At 44.3% G+C, this 21,158-nt stretch overlaps 1 protein-coding gene across 1 annotated transcript; it reads left to right on the forward strand.

The window, feature by feature from the left end:
- Positions 1-1,267: 1,267 nt before the first annotated feature.
- On the forward strand, positions 1,268-18,144 carry LOC309860962 (uncharacterized protein; the record flags this gene model as incomplete). Its single annotated transcript, XM_082723381.1, has 6 exons — positions 1,268-1,391; positions 4,532-4,631; positions 4,929-5,084; positions 14,955-15,061; positions 17,534-17,614; positions 18,057-18,144. The coding sequence occupies 6 exons, from the start codon at positions 1,268-1,270 to the stop codon at positions 18,116-18,118; spliced, it is 630 nt and encodes a 209-aa protein (XP_082579507.1). The 3' UTR covers positions 18,119-18,144.
- Between the last annotated feature and the right edge of the window lie 3,014 nt (positions 18,145-21,158).

The raw sequence follows: 21,158 nt of genomic DNA on the forward strand, positions 1-21,158 counted from the left end.
ATGTGATTTTAAATACTGAAAATAGGAAAATTACGAGGACTGTATAGGTCCACTGTGGCCTTAGATGACGCCCTTCTCATCCCAGCACATCTCTGTTGTGATGAGAGTAGAAGTGGAGGTGGGTGCATGTGTCAACCCAAGCTGGCCATGGCAGGTCGCCTGAGCACTGATGTCCCTTTTTGTGCAGCAGCTGACAGTGGAAGGCAGCTCCCAGGAAGCTGGAGGGTTCGCCGGTGGCTCTCTGACCCCTGGGGAGAGCACCCGCAAGGGGGGACGAGACTTCTCATCTTAAATACTGTGTATGGGTCGATCTCAAATTGAAATGCTACTTGGATAGTTAGGAAACATTCATATATATATATATATATATATATATGTATATATATATATATATATAAAAGATTTTATTTATTTATTTGACAGAGATCACAAGTAGGCAGAGAGGCAAGCAGAAAGAGAGGAGGAAGCAGGCTCCCTGCTGAGCAGAGAGCCCGATGCGGGGCTCAATCCCAGAACCCTGGGATCATGACCTGAGCTAAAGGCAGAGGCTTAACCCACTGAGCCACCCAGGTGCCCCTCAAATATATTTTTAATGAAGTAAAATGTGAAAATAATCATTTTTGGTCAGAAAACATTTGTGGATCTTTATAAAGGCTGGTAAACGTGGCAAAGCCTCTGATTGATCTGATGCAAGACTCCATAATTCTAACTTGATTTTTCCAAGAATTTGAAAAAAAATCACTTCATTGAGATAGAAAGGAAGTGGTTAATCGACCCGCTCTCAGAACAAGTCTTCAAGGGAAAGGGAAAGGAGGCGCTAACACATAGACTGGCAATCCTCCTCCCCATCAGAGTCCCTGGGAAGGCCGAGAGATTTGAACCGACCCTGTGGGCTCCCTTGGCCATGCAAAACCTGACAGAGATGGCGTTTACAAGTTCCTTACTGAAAAGTAAGTAATACAAAAAGATCAGAAAGGTCTGTTTGAACACAGTCTGACTTTGTCTTCAGAAGCTGCTGTGTTTTCATTTGCCTGAGACACTTCCCAGAGGGGCGCTGTCGAGGCATACCAGGGAAGGTTCCTCTGGCGAGGATGGAGGGGCCAGGGGCCCCACGGTCAGCAAACCACACATCGACATCCATGTTGCTGAACAAACAAGTAAGCCTACGCAGGAGGATGAAGGGCAGCTCTCCCACCAGCCGCTGGGCTGCTTGGTGTGGGCAGAGCTGGCTCTCCTCGTCACTAGGGACTGAGAAGAAGGAGGCGCCATGTGCCTGAGCAAACAGCCCCCGAGCGGTCTCTACGCCGTCTGTGGAGATTCCTTAGCGAGTAATCAGAGCCAGCGCGCTGATAGCAAGGCTGGCTGGCGTTCTTTTCATGACTGTGGGACTGGTACATTTTAAAAAAAAAAATCAGAGGTTGAAAGTACCAGTATTATCAATGAAAAAACTGGATAGAAGAATGTGGTTTGGACTAAATGCCAAACCACAGCTTCCTTCTCTTTTCTCCTTTGCATTGTGGTAACCCATTTAGCCTTCAAGGGTCGAAAAAGAGCCAGGGGAAAAAAGGTAGCTGGGGCTGTCAGAGAGGGAGGAGGGCAGGGCGCCCCTGCCTCTGGGCCTCAGCAGGTGGGGGTGGGGAAGGAAGACGGGCAGGGAGCAGCTGCGGGGCACCTGTGTCTTCTTGCCCGTGGCTTTTTCTTTTTTCTTTTCGTTTCTTGCTTTTTTTTTTTTTTTTTTTGGCTCAGTTGTTCCACCACTAGGATGGGGGAATGAACATCCTCCTCCTTTCCTGTTTGTTTCCGTTTGTATCAGCCACACCACCACTGCACAACGTTGGCGTGTTCTTTGGGCAGGTTACTCAATTTTCGGGTTCCCTGCCTGTGAAAAGGAAATAACTCTAGTCCCTAAGCATTCTGAGGGTTCCTTGAGATAGTTCACTGAAAGCACCTAGAACTGTGTCTAGCAACAGCAGGTTCTCAGCAAAGAGATGATGAAATCACCGCTCTTCCGCTTTGGATTCCCCCAGGTCCTTTGATCACTGACTTGGGGTGAGGGAGGCCATGGGTATGAGCAGCTAACTGGGAAGTGGAGAAAAAGAATTTGTCAACAGACTCCTCTTCTTTCTGAAATTCCTGGATATGGTGAGGTCAGTGGCAAAGACTGGTTTTCTTTACTCATTGGGGAGAGAGAGAGCACAAGCCGGGGGACTAGCAGGGGGAGAGGGAGAAGTAGGCTCCCCTTGGGGAGCCTTGGGGCTTGATCCCAGAACTTGGAGATCATGACCTGAGTCAAAAGCAGACGCTTAACCATCTGAGCCACCCGGGTGCTACCCAATGTGGAAATCTTATTATTAAAATACCCGTGGCGGGTGCCTGAGTGGCTCAGTGGGTTGAAGCCTCTGCCTTCGGCTCAGGTCGTGATCCCGGGGTCCTGGGATTGAGTCCTGCATTGGGCTCTCTGCTCAGTGGGGAACCTGCTTCCTCCTTTCTCTCTGCCTGCTTCTCTGCCTACTTGTGATCTCTGTCAAATAAATAAATAAAATCTTTAAAAAAAATAAATAAAATACCCATGGCATTTCACAGCAATAATGTTTTGTTTTGCCTTAAGATTTTCCTATTAAAGTACAAATATGGGAATGTAACATGTTTTGTGATTAAAAAGCAGGATGATATTTGCCGAAGTCAGAAACACCTGGAAATGCGTAGATTTCACCATTTACTCCGTGTTGAACAAGTGCCTACTGTGTGCTTGGCAATGGGCTGGATGCCAAAGGTACTGGCATTTTTTCTGATCGGTAGTTTGTGAAGGGCTTATTTACTAGGATGAAGGCATTTTATTTTTATTTATTACATTGTTATGATTATGATTATTTTACATAATCCATACACCTAATGTGGGGCTTGAACTCATGACCCTGAGATCAAGAGTCCCAGCCTCCCCTAGGACAGAGATGTTTTAGATCCAAATGAGAAACTTCCACTTTCTGGCATGCCTCCTCCCTAGTTTTTATTCCTCAGTCACTCCCAGGAAGGACAAGAAAAGAAGGCCAAACTGTGAGTCTCTGGACTCAGCCTTTGAGGCCCTGTACGTGGGAACAACCCCCAGGTGGAGAGGCCCTGGGCTGGGTGGGGAAGGACAGGGAACCTTACGCACTCCAGCAGGGTGGGTGGGAGAACACTGGTTACTCATTTATGGTAAGACTTTAAGTCCTATGGAGGACTTAAAGGGAGCTTGGGATTCCGTGGAGTGGGGGCCTGTTAGAAGGTCTTGATGTCGAACAATGTTCATTCTGTACTCAAGCAAGCAAAAGCAGGGTGATGTCTCCCACCTACCCATATATGTTCGTAGGAATTCTTTTAGCTCTCTCAGTAAGACGAAGTTTCTGAGTAAGGGGGGTGAGTCTCTGAAGCAGAATTTTTAAAAATATTATGTGAGCAAATTCCATATTTATACAAAGATAGAAAATCACCTTGGTGTAGACATTTGTTTCACTTTAATGAATGAGATCACTTGAATGGCCTCCTCATCATGAGAGTAGAATGCACGGATATACCCAGGAGGGGCTCCGCACTGTTGGTGTGACGAAGAGAGCCCTTTCCCCGGCTTGAACTTGCGGAGTTCTGGAGAAGGGGAGACCCGTTGCACAGAGATCGGGCCTCCTTACAAGAAAGGAATGGGACTGAGCAACACTGCCTCCCTGTGAGGCAGGTGAGGGAAACCTGAAGGAGACTCTGTTGGACTCGTGGACACCCCTGGAGATCTCACCAGGAGGACGGAGGATTCTAGGCTCAATGCAGGGGTCTAAGGGTTTTGGTTCAGGGCTGGTTTCAGGACAGTGTGTGTTGAAGGCAGGAATCCATCTAAACAACATACCCTGGCAGGGTTTCAAGCCTTTGCAGAACAAACTGGTTGGGCCCCAGAGGGTGGACCTGTGCTCATGAGATGGAAAAGCTGGGACGGGGAACTCTTGTTCAGAGCAGGGACAAGCCATCATTGGACGGAACAGGACCAAGCAGGCGGTGGTGCTCGTGGACTCTTGGAGTTCTTGCTCTGTCTCTCTCCTCATTTATTTCTTGGAAGCTCCCTGTGCTTCTGGATAAGGGGGTGGGGTGTGCTGTGGGAGGGGGAGGACACAGTGCTTGACAGGATGTTCTGCACGTGAAGGACATAGGGGACATATGAAGTAAAACAAAATAAAATAAAGGAAAAAATTAGGAAGGGAGGGAGGGAGGGAGAAAGAGAGGGAGAGAGAGGGAGGAAAGAAGAAATAAAGGAAGGAAGGAGGAAAGGAGGAAGAAAGAAAGTTCTCACCATATTTTTATCTGGGAGAGTCTACAGGAGGTTGAATGGGACGCACGCGCAGTGGAGGAGCACAGGATTGCCGCTGAGGTGAAACGGACAATTCGACGGGCTGCCGTTACACAAACGGACACACGGTGTGTCTGCAAGGTCACAGCCGTGCTTGACCGCGGCTGCAAAGACAGAGGACGGCTGGAGCTGAGCCCAGCTCATCACGATCCCAGACCACAGACGTGCCCCTTGCCGGCTTTGCCAGCGTGCTGGGCACGTCACCCTTCCTGCTTGTCGTTTTCTATCGCTACGGGATTGTCAACAACGCCAAGGAGCTGGGGTGAGAGGGGTGTTTTCTGGGCCCCAGGGTCGCAGCGTGTGGTCTGCGGCGAGAGGCAGGGGGACTTTTCACACTTCATCCCTCCACACATCACAACATACGGAGCAATTATACCTGGATTTTCCCAGGAAAGAAACAACTTTGACTTCCTTAAAGTCCTGCCTCCGGGGAGGGTCCAAAATAGGGGCTGCTTCCTTTTCTACTCCCCTCCTCAATATACAAATATAGGTCTATTTTCCTGTAGTTCCTCCTTCCTGGAAAGACAATTACTCCAACTCTGTTTTTCCCTACCCGCAGCGAGGAGAATATCAGAGCGTATCAGGTGGGCAGCGCCTCAGGGCCTGAGCTCAAACGCACCAGAGTTCATCTTCTCAAACACCAGGTACCACCTACGTGGTCTCAAATACCTGAACTTCTACCCAGGCGAACATCCTTCTGCTGTTTAAGCGCAAGGTGATATTATTACAGAATAATGTTTCCCCCAAAGGTCTTCCGATTTCCCTCAGCTTTCCAGGTTCTCTGGAAACCGTCTGGAAACCAGGTTCTCACAATCGTCTGCCCCAATCTAAGCAGGAAGCAAACAGAGTCCCACTGCTGATGTTACGCAACAGGGAGCTTAAAGTCTTATAAGAAAAACAAAGCATGTACAGCTCTGACCTAATGATGAACACCTAACAGTACAATACTACGTGTTATAGGGTTTTCTTCTTTACATTGTGCTTTTGTATGCACACCTAATTTGATTCTCTAACTTCCTTGTAACATGCTTACTATTAGTGCCTAGGGATCACACGTTACCCTTAATTTGGTCATAACATATAATGTGTATATCACAATGGACCCTGTGGTCAGCCGTCCTTCTTCCGGTAACCACTCCATGATTCATAATCGTATTCACAGCTCCTCGTGGAGTTTTTGGTACAGCGTTTCTCAGGGAGAAGGAGAGACCAGTTTTGCTATTTTGCACCCAGTGCAAGGATGGCTGGCGGTGTCTGGAGACATTTTCAGTGGCTGCCATTGGGATAGAGGTGCTTCTGACAACTTGTGGGTGGGTCAGAAATGTTTCTAAGTGTGTGACGATGCACAGGACAGTCCCTCACATCAAAGAATGATCTGTCACAAAATGTCACTAGCGTACAGAGACGTTAACTCCATGGCCGGAGCTAGTGGTGGAATGCACAGTTCAACCCTTGCAGAAAAATCACAGTCCCTTCTCCTTGTAACACTTACGGGTTCTGGGTGAACATAAGCCCACTAATGATCAATGAACCCAAAGAAAATGTCTTCTGAGGGCTTCTGGGACAGAGAAGCTTCCACACTGTTTTGAGAAGGATTTTGAAATTGACTCTCGATGATTCACTTTCCAGCCAAGACGGAGTAGCAGGGACAGTTTTACCTTCCTTCTGGAAATGGTTAAAAATACATATGAAACAAGGATTTTAAGATATTGGACATCAGATTGTACAGGAGGACAGTGATTCCTGCGAAAGGAGCAAAGCTGAAATAACAGTATCAGTGAGCTATGGAACAACACCAAGTAACCCAATTATCTGTTATGGGCTTAACTTGGGGGGGCGAGGGTGATCAAAAAAATAAAGAAATAATCGCTGAAATTTTTCCAAATTTGATTTAAAAACAAAAACAAAAACAAAAACAAAACAGGGGCACCTGAGTGGCTCAGCGGGTTGAAGCCTCTGCCTTTGGCTCAGGTCATGATCCCAGGGTCCTGGGATCGGGCCCCGCATTGGGCTCTCTACTCAGCGATGAGCCTGCTTCTCTTCCTCTCTCTCTGCCTGCCTCTCTGCCTACTTGTGATCTCTGCCTGTCAAATGAATAAATAAAATCTTTTAAAAAAATTAAAATTAAAAAAAAACAAACAAACCCAGAAACTCAGGATCTAAGAATTTCAATAAGCCGTGAACACAAGGAAAAAGAAAAGGGAGAGAACATACCATTACAGTGAAAGTAGTTTATACCAGCAGGGTACATCTGTAAATTATTTTTCCTTAAAAGAGGTCTGGATGAATTTTTGAAGAGCCTGTTTTAAATAAATTGCTTTCTCCTCTAAGCCATTACTGCAAAGGGAATAGTTTGATTTCTGTTCTAGCAGAACTCAAAACTAGCTTGGATATTGCATAGGTCTCTTGTTCTGCTAATGTATTATTCCTCTTGGTCCCATGTTCTGGCCAGACCAGTCTTGGGATTGTTGACAAGCAGGAGGAGGACACACCCGGCATGTCGGCAAAGACTGCGTGCGAGCAGCCCGTTTCTCATTGTCCTGAAGAGCTGGGCTTGGCTCCGGCAACATCTATCTTTACAACCAAAAAAACCATGACTGAGACCATGCAGACACACTGAATATTGGTTTATGACAATTGCCCAATCAGATCATGAACATGATTCGTGCAGACAGACAGAGTCCTGGAAAGGACTTTGAAAGGCTAAGATTACTCTTCCAGGAGAATCTAAGTGATAATCCCCGATTAGAGCATGGAGGTCACTGGGACTGGTGGGGACATGCTGAGACTGTTGCCAGGAGGCTGGTGCACCTGCTCAAAGTTCATATGGCCTCAGGGGATGTGGCACTTACAGAATCGGGAAGGAAAATATCCTCTACTTCTGCTTCTGCAGGAGAGAGGCCCCCACCTAGACAAAACTGAGTATGGCTAACCTGGCCTCCTTATTCAGTGACGGTTCAGTGATTATGGAGTATGTGATCAAGTCAAAACTGTCAATTAAAAGCACCAGAGGCCTACTCTTTAAAAAAAATTTAATTGTAATTTTTAGACACTTACCTATGGAGCTAACAAATATTAATATTTTGTCATATTTCCTGTAGATCTTTTTTTTTTTTTTTTTTAGATTTTATTTCTTTATTTGAGAGACAGTGCACACGAAAGCTCAGGAGCGTGGAGCAGGGAAGGGCAGAGGAGAAGCAGACTCCCTGATGATCAGGGAGCCTGGTGCAGGGCAAGTCCTCCATTCCGGGACCCTGGGATCAACACCAGGGCTGAAGACAAACGCTTAACCAGCTGAGCCACCCAGAGACTCCAAACTTTCTTTTTGTCTGTAGAAATTAATCACACCTACAGTTAGTCCCACCCAACTGTGATTTTAAAGTTCTCTCACTTTGAAATTACAGTTATGTTAACAAAATCCTCTAAAGTGTCGAAACAATGACTTTAGAATTCTTTAGAACAGAATAGTCACCTTCCCAACTTCCATTTTTTTATATTTTAATTTACATTTAAATTAAGTTTATTTAGATTCCCCCTCTTCAGTCATGTTTTTTAAAATAGATTTTATTTATTTATTTGACACACAGAGAGAGTATTTATTTGACAGAGAGAGAGAGAGAGATTACAAGTAGACAGAGAGGCAGGCAGGGAGAGAGAAAGAAGCAGGCTCCCCGCTGAGCAGAGAGCCCGAGGTGGGACTCGATCTCAGGACCCTGAGATCATGACCTGAGCCTGAGGGAGAGGCTTAACCCACTGAGCCACCCAGGCACCCCTGCAGTCATGGTTCTTATTTCAAAGAGTCAGTGAGTATTTACCTGAGTACTTACCTGACTCTCTGATTCCTACTCTTTCTGGTTCAGTTCCTTTTCCCCAAGTACATCCTTCAGGGGTCCCTTCAAAGACTATTAGAAAAAAGTATGCCACTCATTGTGTATGGCACACACTCTCAGACTTCCTTTATTCAATTTTATTCCTCCTCTTGAATAATAATGTAGCTGACATGTTTCCTCAGCACTCTCTCTATTTTGTGGGCTTAGTTTTTTCCTGTTAAGAAGTCTACTTTAGTCTGATTTTTACTTTGTAGATAATCTTTTTGTTTTGATCACTATTAAGATCTATCTCATTACCAACCGTGTTCTGCAGTTTCACTCAGACATGTCTAGGTGTGGATTCATTTTTACTTTTGTAATTTAGTATTCATTGTGATTGTTCAATCTGAAAATGAAAGTCTTTCATTAATTCTGGAAAATTCCCATTGAATGTTGCCCCTACCCCTGGGCCTGGTCATTTGATTCCTTCCTTTGTAGCTTGGACGCCTTGTCCAAACTCCTCTGTCTCTGTAGTTAATTTCATATACTTCATGGTCAATACGGAGTCTGACCAACATAAGGTTGCACAGATTCCTACCCCAACATCTACAGATGTCTCAATATTTGCACCTCGTCTCATTTCTTTACCTCTGTTTACATAGGTGTTGGGAGGCAGATTTTGGTATGAAACTCAGGTTCACATTGGTGTTCTATTCCTACCATGTTACTTAACAATTTCCAAATCTCAGCTTTATACTTGAACAGAGGGTTCGAGTGAATGGAGAGAAAAAGAATATGTGCCTCTTAAGTTTGTCACAATAAAATAAGATAAACATGCCTGGTGCCGGGCAGAGTGAGCATTTAATAAAATAAAATAATTAAAATCATCCTCCTCATGTCATCTGCTGAAGGCAAATTCCTGCAAATTCCTGTTTTCAGTATCCATTTCCATAATGTGCAATAGTCTCTTTTTCTCTTGTCTTTTCAACTTCTTTGGCTCTACTAGAGCCTACATCACAGGAAAGATGAATATTTGGATTTCTTTTCTTTCAAAATAAAAAGTTCTATCTCTGTTATCCCAAGGTCTTCTTCCAGCTACCACCTTCTTATGTTATCTTCTTTCTCAGCCAAACTCTTCTTCTTATTTATTTAATTTATTTATTTGAGAGAGAGAGAGAGAGAGCACGAGCGCGCACTCACAGTGGGGGGAGGGGCAGAGGGAGAGAGAAAAAGAATCCTCACGCTGACTCTCCGCTGAGTGTAGAGCCCAATATGGGGCTCAATTCCATGACCCCAAGATCATGACCTGAGCCAAAAACCAAGTGTCAGCCACTCAACCGACTGAGCCCCGCAGGTGCCCCCAAACTCTTCTTTTTAAAAAGGGCTTCTATTATCGTCTACAAATTATCACTCTCAAGTCACTTTTCATCCAATTTTTTAAAAATCTTTTTTCACAAACTCACTTGTGGGTTGTAAAATTCTGTGTCAAAAAACCCCCTTAACTATTGAACATAGTTAACTAGCTTAATTATGATGCTGGATAAAAATAAATGGGCTAAGGGTATTATTACCATTGTTAGTCAGTAGGGGAACTGGGAACCTTGAACCGAGTTTCTTTGAAACCGACTAGTTGGAGTCCCTAGATGAAACCAACTAGGATGCCTGCTATACTTTTAGGATTCTAATTACATCATCCAATGGTGTTTAGTGTTTATGCCTGTCAGGTCTTATGATATGTGTCATCTATCCTGTCCTATAGTTGATCTACAATGCTTCAGGTCCCTTAAGGGCTGGGTTTCTGTTTTGTTTTTAATCTGCAGTACCCGACAGGAACATAGTAAGTGGTTGAGTCTTTCTTGAATGAAAGAAGAAAATTATTTATTTATTTACTTATTAAAGATTTTATTTATTTATCCGACAGACAGAGATCACAAGTGGGCAGAGCAGCAGGCAGACAGAGAGAGGGGAAGCAGGCTTCCTGCTGAGCAGAGAGCCAGACGTGGGGCTCGATCCCAGGACCCTGAGATCATGACATGAGCTGAAGGCAGAGGCTTAACCCACTGAGCCACCCAGGCACCCCTATTTATTTATTTTTAAACCATTTCTGCTCATTAGTCCCTCTGTCAACTATTCTATTCATTTGAATACCAAGTCCAGTGATTCCTAATTGTGGAAAAAGGTGGTTAAGCCACTGAAAGAAACAGGTTGTAATCCTCCTGTGTGTTAGGAGGGCAAAAGGTACAGAACCCCTGAAAATCGGATATTCCTATTTAAATATTTCACGCACATAGATCTTGTTGCTTCCAAAAGATTGTAAGAACTTAGCAGGAATTATTTCTTCATCTTGGAGATTTTAGACTCCCAGAACATAAAAACTATAAGGGACCTAGTATTATCTAGTCCATTTTTCATATTTTGCTGATAAGAAAACTGAGGCATTAAGACTTTCAGCAATATGGGGAAACTTGGGTGGCTCAGTGGGCTAAGCCTCTGCCTTTGGCTCAGGTCATGATCTCGGGGTCCTGGGATCGAGCCCTGCATCAGGCTCTCTGCTCAGCAGAGCCTGCTTCCTTTCCTTTCTCGGCCTGCCTCTCTGCCTACTTGTGTTCTCTTTGTCAAATACATTAAAAAAAAAAACAAAAACCTTAAAAAAAAAGAGTTTTAGCAATATGCCCATGGTTAAATCATTTGCAATGGCTAGCAAATTGTTAGGCACATAAAAATGTGCTTAATAGACACTCATTATATGCATGAAAGAATTAAAAATAAAAATCAGATGGATATCAATGTTGGCTTATTTTCTACTATACTTTAGGGGTTCTAATCTAATAGCTTCCAAGTCCAGAGAATATGAAAATATGAATTGGGCTTGCCCTATATCTGCTGATCTCTCTCAACTTGAGTTCTGGTGACACTGTAAGATTTACTGTATGAGCTAAGTGTTTCTCATTTTAAATATGTCTCAGCACATTGTTGATGCTTTTCTGCATTTTAAATGTTCTGAGAGTATCTTAGAATGTATTGCTTTGCCTCTATCACACTCAACCGTGGGACAGGGTTGGGATATTAACAGTGGTTAACTCAGTCCTTCTTCATTGATTACTGATAGATTAACTGATGCCCAACTTCCGGGTAAAGTTGTTATGCAGGTAACATCTACCTTCTTTGAGTTGAATATTGTCCCTTGACATAGTCTTAAAAGTAAATGAGTAAGTAAATGTTAAATTCTCTTCTAAGTGTAACTCCAGCAAATAACACATTGTGCTGACTTGTTCTTAGAGACTCAAAAACACAAAATTTGAAAGTACCTTCCTGTTCTTTAGGAACATGTGATCTTAGTCTGTAAACATTAGCACACTGGAGAATGAAGTCTTATTTACTTATTGCAAAATCACAGATCCACAGCCTTGTGAATGTTAATATTTTCTGGGAGTGACAACAGACTTTGAAAAGATAAAAGCTGCAGAAAGAGTCTGAAATTACCCACAGTACTGGACCTGAATTCTACTGCACAGGAAAAAAAACAGGATGAAGAGCCCTGGAGTGGCAATAAATTAAATCCCTGTGAATCAGGAGATTAGAGTTCTCATTCTTTTTTGGCTTAAGCCAGCTGTGAGACCTTAGATAAGTCTATAAATCTTGCTGGGCCTACAGCTTTTCAATTTCATGCCAGAGGATTGAATTTCATATGATTTGTAATGTCTCTTCCAAGTGTAAGAGTGTATCATTTATTTGAATCAATAACCACTGGTGATAGAAAGAATATATAATGGTGACAGAAAGTGTTAGCACTGGAAAGATGGACTGGAAGGATGTGCTGGAAAGTTAGCACTGGAAGGATGGAGAGAGAGAAACTAGTAAAGGACTTACTCCTTTGACCTAAAAGCCTGAATTTCACAGCATCTGAACTGAATATTTATGTGATTATTTCCCTGTTTAAAAAGATTATGAGGGATGCCTGTCTGGCTCAGTCAGTATAGTATGTGGACTCTTGATCTTGGGGTCATGAGTTCAAGTCCCATGTTGAGCACACGGCTTACTTAAAAAAATATTTTGAAGTCCATAGACATGTCCAACTACAAATTAACTGATGAAACTAAGATATAAGTAGACATAAATAGAAGTTCGTAGAATTAGAAACTCTACCGCAGTTCTCATCGGTTGTTTTTATTCTGGGCCTATGAAGACCAAGTCTTCATGGTCTCTATGCCCAAAACTTAGATCATTTCTGCGAAGGTTATCACCAAATTCAGCCAAAAGTCCAACCAATGTGGAAGGCAGCATGTTGCCCAGAATAACAGTCGTGGCTTTGGAAGGCTAGTATGGGCGATGAACTCACACGCCCTTCCCCCCTTCTTTGAAGCTGTTGCTGATTGCTCTTTCTCTGCCTATGACTGAGGTGGTCCTGGGTCAGTATCAGGCAATGAGTGGGCTTAATATCTTTTAGCTAAAAGAGCTAACAAGACATAACTCTGGCTGAGGGACTGGGGTTTATAGGGAGGATGAACCACAGTAGAGAGGGTCAACTTAAAAAGTGACTCTAAGGGACAAAAAAAATGCATGGAAAACCAGGAGAGGCTGGAGTGATAGGTTTCAGGGAGAGAAGAGGAACAACGTTTGGGAAGCAGAAGAACCAACAAGAGTTCGCATAGCTGGGTTATCTTGTTGAACCCTCAATACTGGACTTCGTTCTCCTCATTAGCCTGTCGCCATCACCGTGACTCTTATGCCCTTATCTTTGTTTCTCTTTGTGTCTGGTTATTTCTCCCCTCAAACTCACCAGTCTGAGGCTATTCTTGTTTCCCAAGTCATATTCCTGAGGCAGAGTTTATCAGTCCAGCTAATCATTATCACTTCTGTTTTGGTCTGTGTGCAGAAAGGAGTTAACAGGGCAGGCCTGAGACTGTCTCCAGGAGGGACGGCTAACCGGTGTCTGGGTGTTTCCATATTCTCCTAACTGATAAGAGTAGTTCTCTGTGCCTAGACTGTTTGCATAAACAATGTGACTTCTGCTGAATACCTGCTTTCCTTCTTGGAGTCTGGAATTTGGAATGTGGTTCCAAATGTGGAATTTGGAGTGGAGATGTGACCATCCCCCAATAAAAAAGTCAAATGCTGGGTCTCTTTCTGGGCAGAAACACCATACACATGTTACTGCATTTTTCAGTGCTGGAGAGAGTAGCATGTGTGTCCTCTCACAGAAGAAGAGAGCATCGGAAGCCTGTGCGTGGATTTCTCTAGATTCTGCCTGTGTCTTTTTCCATTGTGATCTGATGCTGATGCTTACTGTCATTGTAATAAATCTCAGCCACGTTAGCCATGAGTGCCCCTATGTGCTGGATCCCATGAGTTCTCCTAGCAAATCTCTACCTTTGGGCATGGTCTTAGAACTCCCAACCCAGGACACCTCAAAGGACCCAGGCCAACATAGGTATTGGCTGTCCTTGGGCCAAGTGTTATACATTGGTCCAAATGATTGTGTATGGGGGAGGAAGTGTGGGATCAAAGTTAGCCTGGCCACGCCTGCCTGTGGAATGGTCTAGAACAGTGGTTTTCAATCCAGTCTGCAAAATAGAATCTTCTGTGATGGCTTTAGTAATTAGACCCCATCCAAAATGAGTTAGAATCTTGGAATTGGAATCTGTGGGAGTGGGGGCTGAGTGACATGTTTTCAAAGCTCTCCAGTGTGACACCTGGGTGGCTCAGTGGGTTAAAGCCTCTGCCTTCGGCTCAGGTCATGATCCCAGGGTCCTGGGATCGAGCCCCGCATCAGGCTCTCTGCTCAGCAGGGAGCCTGCTTCCTCCTCTCTCTCTGCCTGCCTCTCTGCCTACTTGTGATCTCTGTCTGTCAAATAAATAAATAAAATCTTTAAAAAAAAAAAAAAAAAAAAAAGCTCTCCAGTGATTCTAATGTGTAGCCAGAATTGGGACTGATGGCCTGGAGCACAAGGCTCTAGGTGGCAGTTTCCTTTGGAAGGAGACACTAATTGTGGGAGGCATCATGATCCATTCAGCCAGGGAAATGTACATTTTTTACATGAAGAAATGAACTCATGTCTTCAGGCATCCTAAAAAAAAATGTAAGATTGCTTAGTTGTACTTGTGAGGAATACTCTGGGAATTGTGTCATTTTAGGGGTTCTACTGAGGCCACTTTCATAGCATAAAGTTTATGTTGACAATTTTCTATGCTTCCAAACTGTGGTAGGAAAAAAATCAGGAAAAAAAAGGCATTAAAATGTATGTGACCAGCTGCAGCAATATTTTGACATTGGCCCCCATTCTTGAACATACTGTTCCACAAAATCTCTCTGTTACGAAATAAACAGTCACATCTGTTTCTTAGGGTTATTTAAAGATCCATGTTAAATTGTTTATCCTTAGAGAGATTCTTTGTCTTTAAAAAAGCTGGATGGCAGAAAATCCCTACTGGGCCACCTGCGGTATCATGGTGATCCTTTCCTTTCAGTGTGGGGGGTGGATGGGCAGAGCATTTGGGTATGGGGGCAAGAATGGGGTTTCCTCAGCCCGGCTTCCTGTTGCTGACTTCCTCACAGCCTCCAGTTCTTAAGCTGGCTGGTAGCTACTGCATGAGAGAGCTCCGAAATACAGGACACTGCCTTCATTTGGCAGATCAACCCTGATGCAATGTCCTGTTCAGAGTAGACACCTGGCAAATATTTGTTGAGCTGACTTGGTGGGATGGAGTTACTGGAAGAAAGAACTGCTGCTGATGGGTGGGCACCCACGGCGCTCTCTGCCTTCTGTTTTCTGCAGAGCCCAAGCTAACTCCACAAAGTGTCTCTTGGATAAAACCAGTTGTCTCTATGGACACCATCTTGGTCTGCCTGTCCTTGGGAGAGATCCTGAAGTCCAGGACGAAGGTAGACTTCTCCTCATGATAGCTGCAGGGTATTTGTAAGAGACCTTGAGCACCAATCACGCCACCCTCCCCAGCCCAGCACAGCTTGGTCCTTGCACAGTTGGACGTAAACAGGACTTCACTTCCAGCCTCCCCTGTGGAATTGGTGCCTTTCTTATCCTCAAATGCCGCGTGTTCTCTTTAGCTGTTGCCCTTCCCCCATGAGGAACCGCTTTGGGAAAGAACTTAAAACTTATTTATCCTAAGAACTCAGGTTTAAATAATCTGATGCGTTTTTGCATTTTAGGAAACCTCAGTGGACAGAACTTCTGGTGAAGGAGGTTCCTTTTTGGTGGTAGTGCCGGCAGAAGGGCAGTGAGGGGATAGTTTTCTGGTACCCTTGGCAGCCCTACTGGAGTCTCCGCCTATAGGTCTCCTCCACCCTGTGGCAGCCTAGCTCTGGTTCAGACGTGTGGGCTTGGGGCATAGCTGACCCTTGGAACCACTAAAAGTGCCGGAGGAGCAAACATGCCCTTGACTACTGCCATTTTGTGGGCTCCAGAGCATTTCCTTTCACAACCCCATTTTGTTTCCTCTCCCCACAAGTTAAGTAAGGCATCTGGCAGCAAAATGCAGAGTCAGCAGGAACAGGGCTGTTTACTCTATGGTGCCTGGCGACGTCTCAAAGTCGAATGCGTTCTCAACCCTGACTGTGCTTTTGGAAGTTCTCCCAAACACCAGGAGTCTGCTAAAAGGCCAGTAGTCGTAGAATGGCATGGAACTCTCTACCGAGAGGCCTGAAGAAAGGCTGTTCAAACAAAAACACCAGGAGACCAGAAAAAAGCATTCTTACGTGTGGGGCACTTAGAAGAAGCTAGTAAGGAAACTATACCAAACATGGGAACAGCCAGATTGCAAAAACAGCATGTGCAGAATAAACCCATTTTGGTAAAATATAGGCTGGCTATGTAAAAATATACAGAGTATTTTTTTGTTTGCCTACTGTGTACCAGGCACTTAGTGAGGGAGGTATATATACTTTGTTATATATAACTGACGAAAACCCCAGGGAAGACCTTCCCATTATTCCCATTTTACAGGTGAAACCATGGAGGTTCTGACTTGGTCAGACTTGACTAAAGTCACATTGATAATATGTAGGATATTAGTCGGTAATCCACTAGAACATTGTGGACCATTACTGTATAGAGCTGCAAAGATAGATTGTTAGTGCTACATTGTAAGTTGGTTGAGGATAATGAGTGATTTCTAGTTCTTCATTTTGCTTATGTCTATTTTCTAATTTCTCTCCAAAGCACATCTTTTGTTAACGGAAAGTTACTCCTGAAGTAAAAACTTATATAGAGGCTTCCCCCACTATCTGAAAGTAGAACATTTCTGTAAAATCTTCGATAGCCAAAATATTGTAAGGCGAGGAAGCAAGTACCATTAATTTATATGGAAACATTTGGGGGTCATGCGTTCGCAGACCCCCAAAATAACCTCTTCTAGATTTTTCTCATACCTCATAACACATCTTACTAACAGATACATAACATTAAGGTAAAACAGAGAGATGCCGAAGATACAGTTCAAAGTTCCGAAGGCGTGATGCTGAGCTGCTGAGCGAAACTGTCAGGGAAGGACCTCGTCGGTGGCACCATACTTGCCGCTCTGGCTGTGTCGCCTCTGCAAGACTCACTGCAAAACGGACGCTGTCTGCTATTGTCACTGTTTGCCTTTTTCCATAAAAGCAAAACTCCTCTTTGGATTTCTTCTGGTTAGCGAAAATAAGTACTAATACAAGTCTCTCGTACAAGCGAAGAGCTGTGAGATGGCAAACCTTCAGTGGGGTGGTGGTGGGGGACATACCTGCTCCAAACTGTTTGTAGGTGAGTTAAAATACATTTACTATGAAAGGATGATTTTTTAAAGTTTTAAGCAAATTCTTTTTATTCTGTTTGTGTAACTACAAAGATTTCAGTAGAGTCTGCCAGGGCTTCCATCACAAAGGACCACAGGCTGGGTGGTGAACTCTGCCAATACCTTGTTCTTGGACTTTTCGCTTCAGAATTGTCGGGAAAAAGATTCCCAAGGTTTAAGCCACCCTGCCCGGAAGCTGAGGCTGCGGAAGGAAATAAGAGGGCCATGATCCCGGATTTTAGTGCTAGAGGCAGATAATAAACAAATACCGAAATAAAGAAGCACCTAGAAAATCCAGTGATGGTGTGAGGTGTGCCATGCTTTAAAATAAGATGATGTGAGCGAGTAAGCTTGAAGGCTGAATTGTCATACAGGGTAGGGGGTAAGAGCAGGGACTTTGGAACCACCGCTCTCAATTCCTAGCTCTGTGACCTTAAGCATGTTATGATGGTAAAGAAAAAAAAAAAAAACACATAATATAAAATTTACCATCTCAACCATTTTTAAGTGTACAGTTCAGTAGTGCTAAGTATATCCACATTGTTGTGACCTTCGACATATTTGTTTGCAGAAGTTTGCAGGATAGGAAGAATGCCTGGGCCTGAAAAAGACCGATTTCTTCAAAAAACCATGAGAACTGCATCTGAGGCAGGTATAGTCAGATGGCTCAGACTGAGGTCAAGGCCTTTGCTCCTGGGGACCTAGATCTCAGAGCTCATGAAACATTTCCCCTGTACGCACTGCTGTGATCTCCATCATGTTGCAAAGGGTGGCTGCTTGATTGTTTCATTTAAACAAATGAAGGAAGGAAGGGAAAAAGGAATACAGCCAGTTTTGTTGTTCACCTGCTTTTAACATCTTATGCAGAACCAGGTTCTGTGGTGTTCAGTATTGGACGAAATGACATTTCTTGTGCAACTATAAAATGACTAGTGTGCATTCTCCAAGGGCTCAGGAATGCTGGAGAGATTGATTGCAAGCCTGCTTCCTGGAGCTTTCTTCAGGGAAAAAGAAGATGAAAAGAAACATACTATTTTTCCTCCCTAGAGGCCTTTACCTGCTAGGCATAACTTTTCTTTCCTCATATTTTCCAGAATACGTAGCCCTGGGACTAAGATCAAGAAAGGAGACCTCCAAGCTTTTTCAGAGCAAGTGAAAATAAAATTTTGAGTGAAGTCTTCAGCTCTGAGGAACGCTGTGTTTATTTTCACCAAAATACACACTTCCCTGGCTCCAGGCCTGGGGGGCTGTAGCCGGGGGCCGCCAGGAAACCCGGGAAGACGGGAGTCCCTGGAAATCTCCCAGAAAGTCAGTCATGGGCCCCGCCCCCCAGGCTATTGAGCTAAACTCACAAATGCCTCAAGTGAAACATCCTTTCCCAACACAAACACGGAACCCTCTGAAGATTCTTGATCCTTCTTTATTCGTCTCTTCTCTGCTTTTCATAGGGACTCTAAATTGTATGACTTTAGGGGAAAAGAATGGACTCCCTTTCCTCAGGAAAGTAAATTGCATATAATATGCGTTTGTGGTCACCAAGATGGCAAGGCAGGACTTTTGAGTCTCGCTTAAAAGCGAGGAGGATACACAGGAGTCCAAAAACAACCTTAGAACAACTCTTTAAATTGAGTTTGGCCCTTCCTCTAGCCCCAAACTCTTCCGGCCAAGTGTAAATGGTCCCTCCAAGCTCCCTTTTGAGCTCCTGGGCACCCTCAAGAAAGGGCTGATGGCTGAAAAGGCAGCGATTGGCCTTTGGAGAAGCTCTTCTGGACTGTCTAGGCTACATCAGCCACTCTAGCTGCCTTCCAATCCACTTCTCACTGTGCGCTAAAGGAATCTTTGAAAATCCGACTCTGCTGTGCTACTCTCAGACTCCTACAAGGTCCACACAGTCGGGCCTGGTCTGGCCCTGGTTCACGGCCCCTGCTTCGTTGCTGCCCCCACTCCAGCTGCTACACAGGCTTTCCTCAGTTCCTTCCGTCTGCCCTGCTTCTCCCACCATAGGTCTTTGCTCCTGTTCTGCTAGCTTCCTCCAACTTCACATCTGATTAACTCCTACTATTACCTCATCCGGGTTGTAGCTCAATTGTTACCTCATCAGGGGAGTCTTCACCAACTCTATGAACCAGCTGCCTTCCCTGTTTTCTGTCCTCTGTTACATAGCACTCACTGACCTTTGTTCTACCATTAGACCATAATAAGTGCCATAAGAGTAGGAATGGGTTTTCTTCTAGTTTTTCTTTTTAATATATATCCAGTGCTTAGACCAATATCAGCATTTATATAGTCAATAATTATTATTATTTGTTGATTTAATAAAAAAAAAAACACATCTTGGGGACATTGACCAAAATACTACAAATACCATGTCTTCCCTTCCTGAGATTTCTTAGGATTTTTTGCCATACTTTTTATTTTTATACCACTTTTATATAACAGGGTATAATTCAGATACCCAGTTCCATTGTGTCTTTTCCCTGCACCACCAAGCAATTCCCTGACATCCACAGAATGTCCTACAATATCATTCAATTCTGACACTTGTCTACATGGAGCTAGCATTGGATCTATCAGATGAAGGGCTCAGTCCCACGAGATGCCCCTCCCCCATTCAGATGCCAATCACAAGTTGTGTTTCACCAACCGGCTGAGGGTGGAGGTGCCAACGACCCCCTTCTTGGGTTTGATTAATTTCCTAGAATGGTTCATAGAACTCAGAGAAACATTTTATTACTGGATTGTTCATTTTTAATTAAAGGATTTCACTCAGAAACAGTCCGACAGAAGAGATGCATAGGGCGAGAGATATGGGGAAGCAGGTGGGACCTGCCACACTCAGGGTCATGCAGGTCACCCGGGCAGTGAAGGAGAGGACAGGGTCCGAAGAGTTCACTGGACAGTGCGTTTTCTCCTCCACTCTTAGATCTGTTTATAGTCTGATTCCTGCGGTGAGGGTAGCTTGTTGGAATATTGTATCATTTGATAAGTAAGCAAATATATATTTATAGCTAATGCTACTGTTAAAATCTATGTTGAATCAGTAAGCCTTTCAAAACTTGCCACTGATAAGAGTATTGGTTCTATAGTAGCCAAAAGCTAAAAAAAAAGAAAGTTTATTACCTAGATAATTTCATAAAAACCTCCTGGTGCTATGATTCCTCAAGAGAATTCCCTAGTTTTAAAGAATCTGGCCGTGAAGTGCGACAAAAATGTGAGAAAACAACCTTTCAAATGCTTCAGCCGTCCTAAAGTTCTTGAGCAGACAACTGATCATTCCCTGAGTAGCACCTGTATACACAGAGCTGGGCTAAGCATTGCGGGGAGACCTGGGAGCATCGCGCATTCCCCCATAACATCTTATCCCCCTGCAGAAAAGTTAGGAAATACAAGTTCAATAACAACAATACCAGAATGACAGCAGTGGAAGGGACCTAAAGGCTCAGCCAGTGCAGAATGTAACCTTGAGGGTCCACAGAGGGGGCAGCTCTCACACGGGCGGGCAGGCTGCGGGGCCTTGGGGACTGGAGGAGGGGTTTGAAATAGAAATACTTTGTGAAACGGAAACACTGAAATCAGGCATTGTGCTAGGTGCAAACATGCATCTTCCTATGCAATCCTCACCGCAGCTGTAGGAGGCTGTCAGGTAACAGAAACCCAGCCACAGCGGCACAGGGACGTGGGGCCTTATTTTTCCTCACAGAAGGAGGAGTCCAGGGCGGGCTGTCTGGGGCTGACGCAGGTGCTTGAGAAATCATCAAGCTTCCAGCTCTGTCTAGTTTCCTGTTCCACCGGCTTAGGTGTGGTTTCTAGGCCCTTGGTGTAAAGCGGCTGAACCAATTCAGGCATTACTCTGGCATCCCGGCAGAGAGATGACGAGCCCAAGTGTTCATAAATGGAGAGAAAAGCTTCCTTAGGGGCCCCCAGCAGACCTCAGGCTCCCAGCAGCAGGACTGGCTGAGAAATGGAGGCCTTTTGGTTTTTATTGTTTAGCCTGAGCACGGAGCTGCCTAAAGACTTCAGAGCTGTGCACTGAGGGAGAGGACGTAAACTTGGGCTTGGCAGCCAGCCAGGCCTCCGCCGAGAGTACTGTCCTTCTACCCAGGAGAAAGCCTAAGCAGTAAGTGTTAAGTAACTTGCCCTGGGTCATGTAGTTAATAAGTAGAAAAGCTGGACATGCACAGAAGCAATCTGATCAC

Source organism: Mustela nivalis (genome assembly GCF_964662115.1).
Source record: "Mustela nivalis genome assembly, chromosome: 3".
NCBI lineage: Eukaryota > Metazoa > Chordata > Mammalia > Carnivora > Mustelidae > Mustela > Mustela nivalis.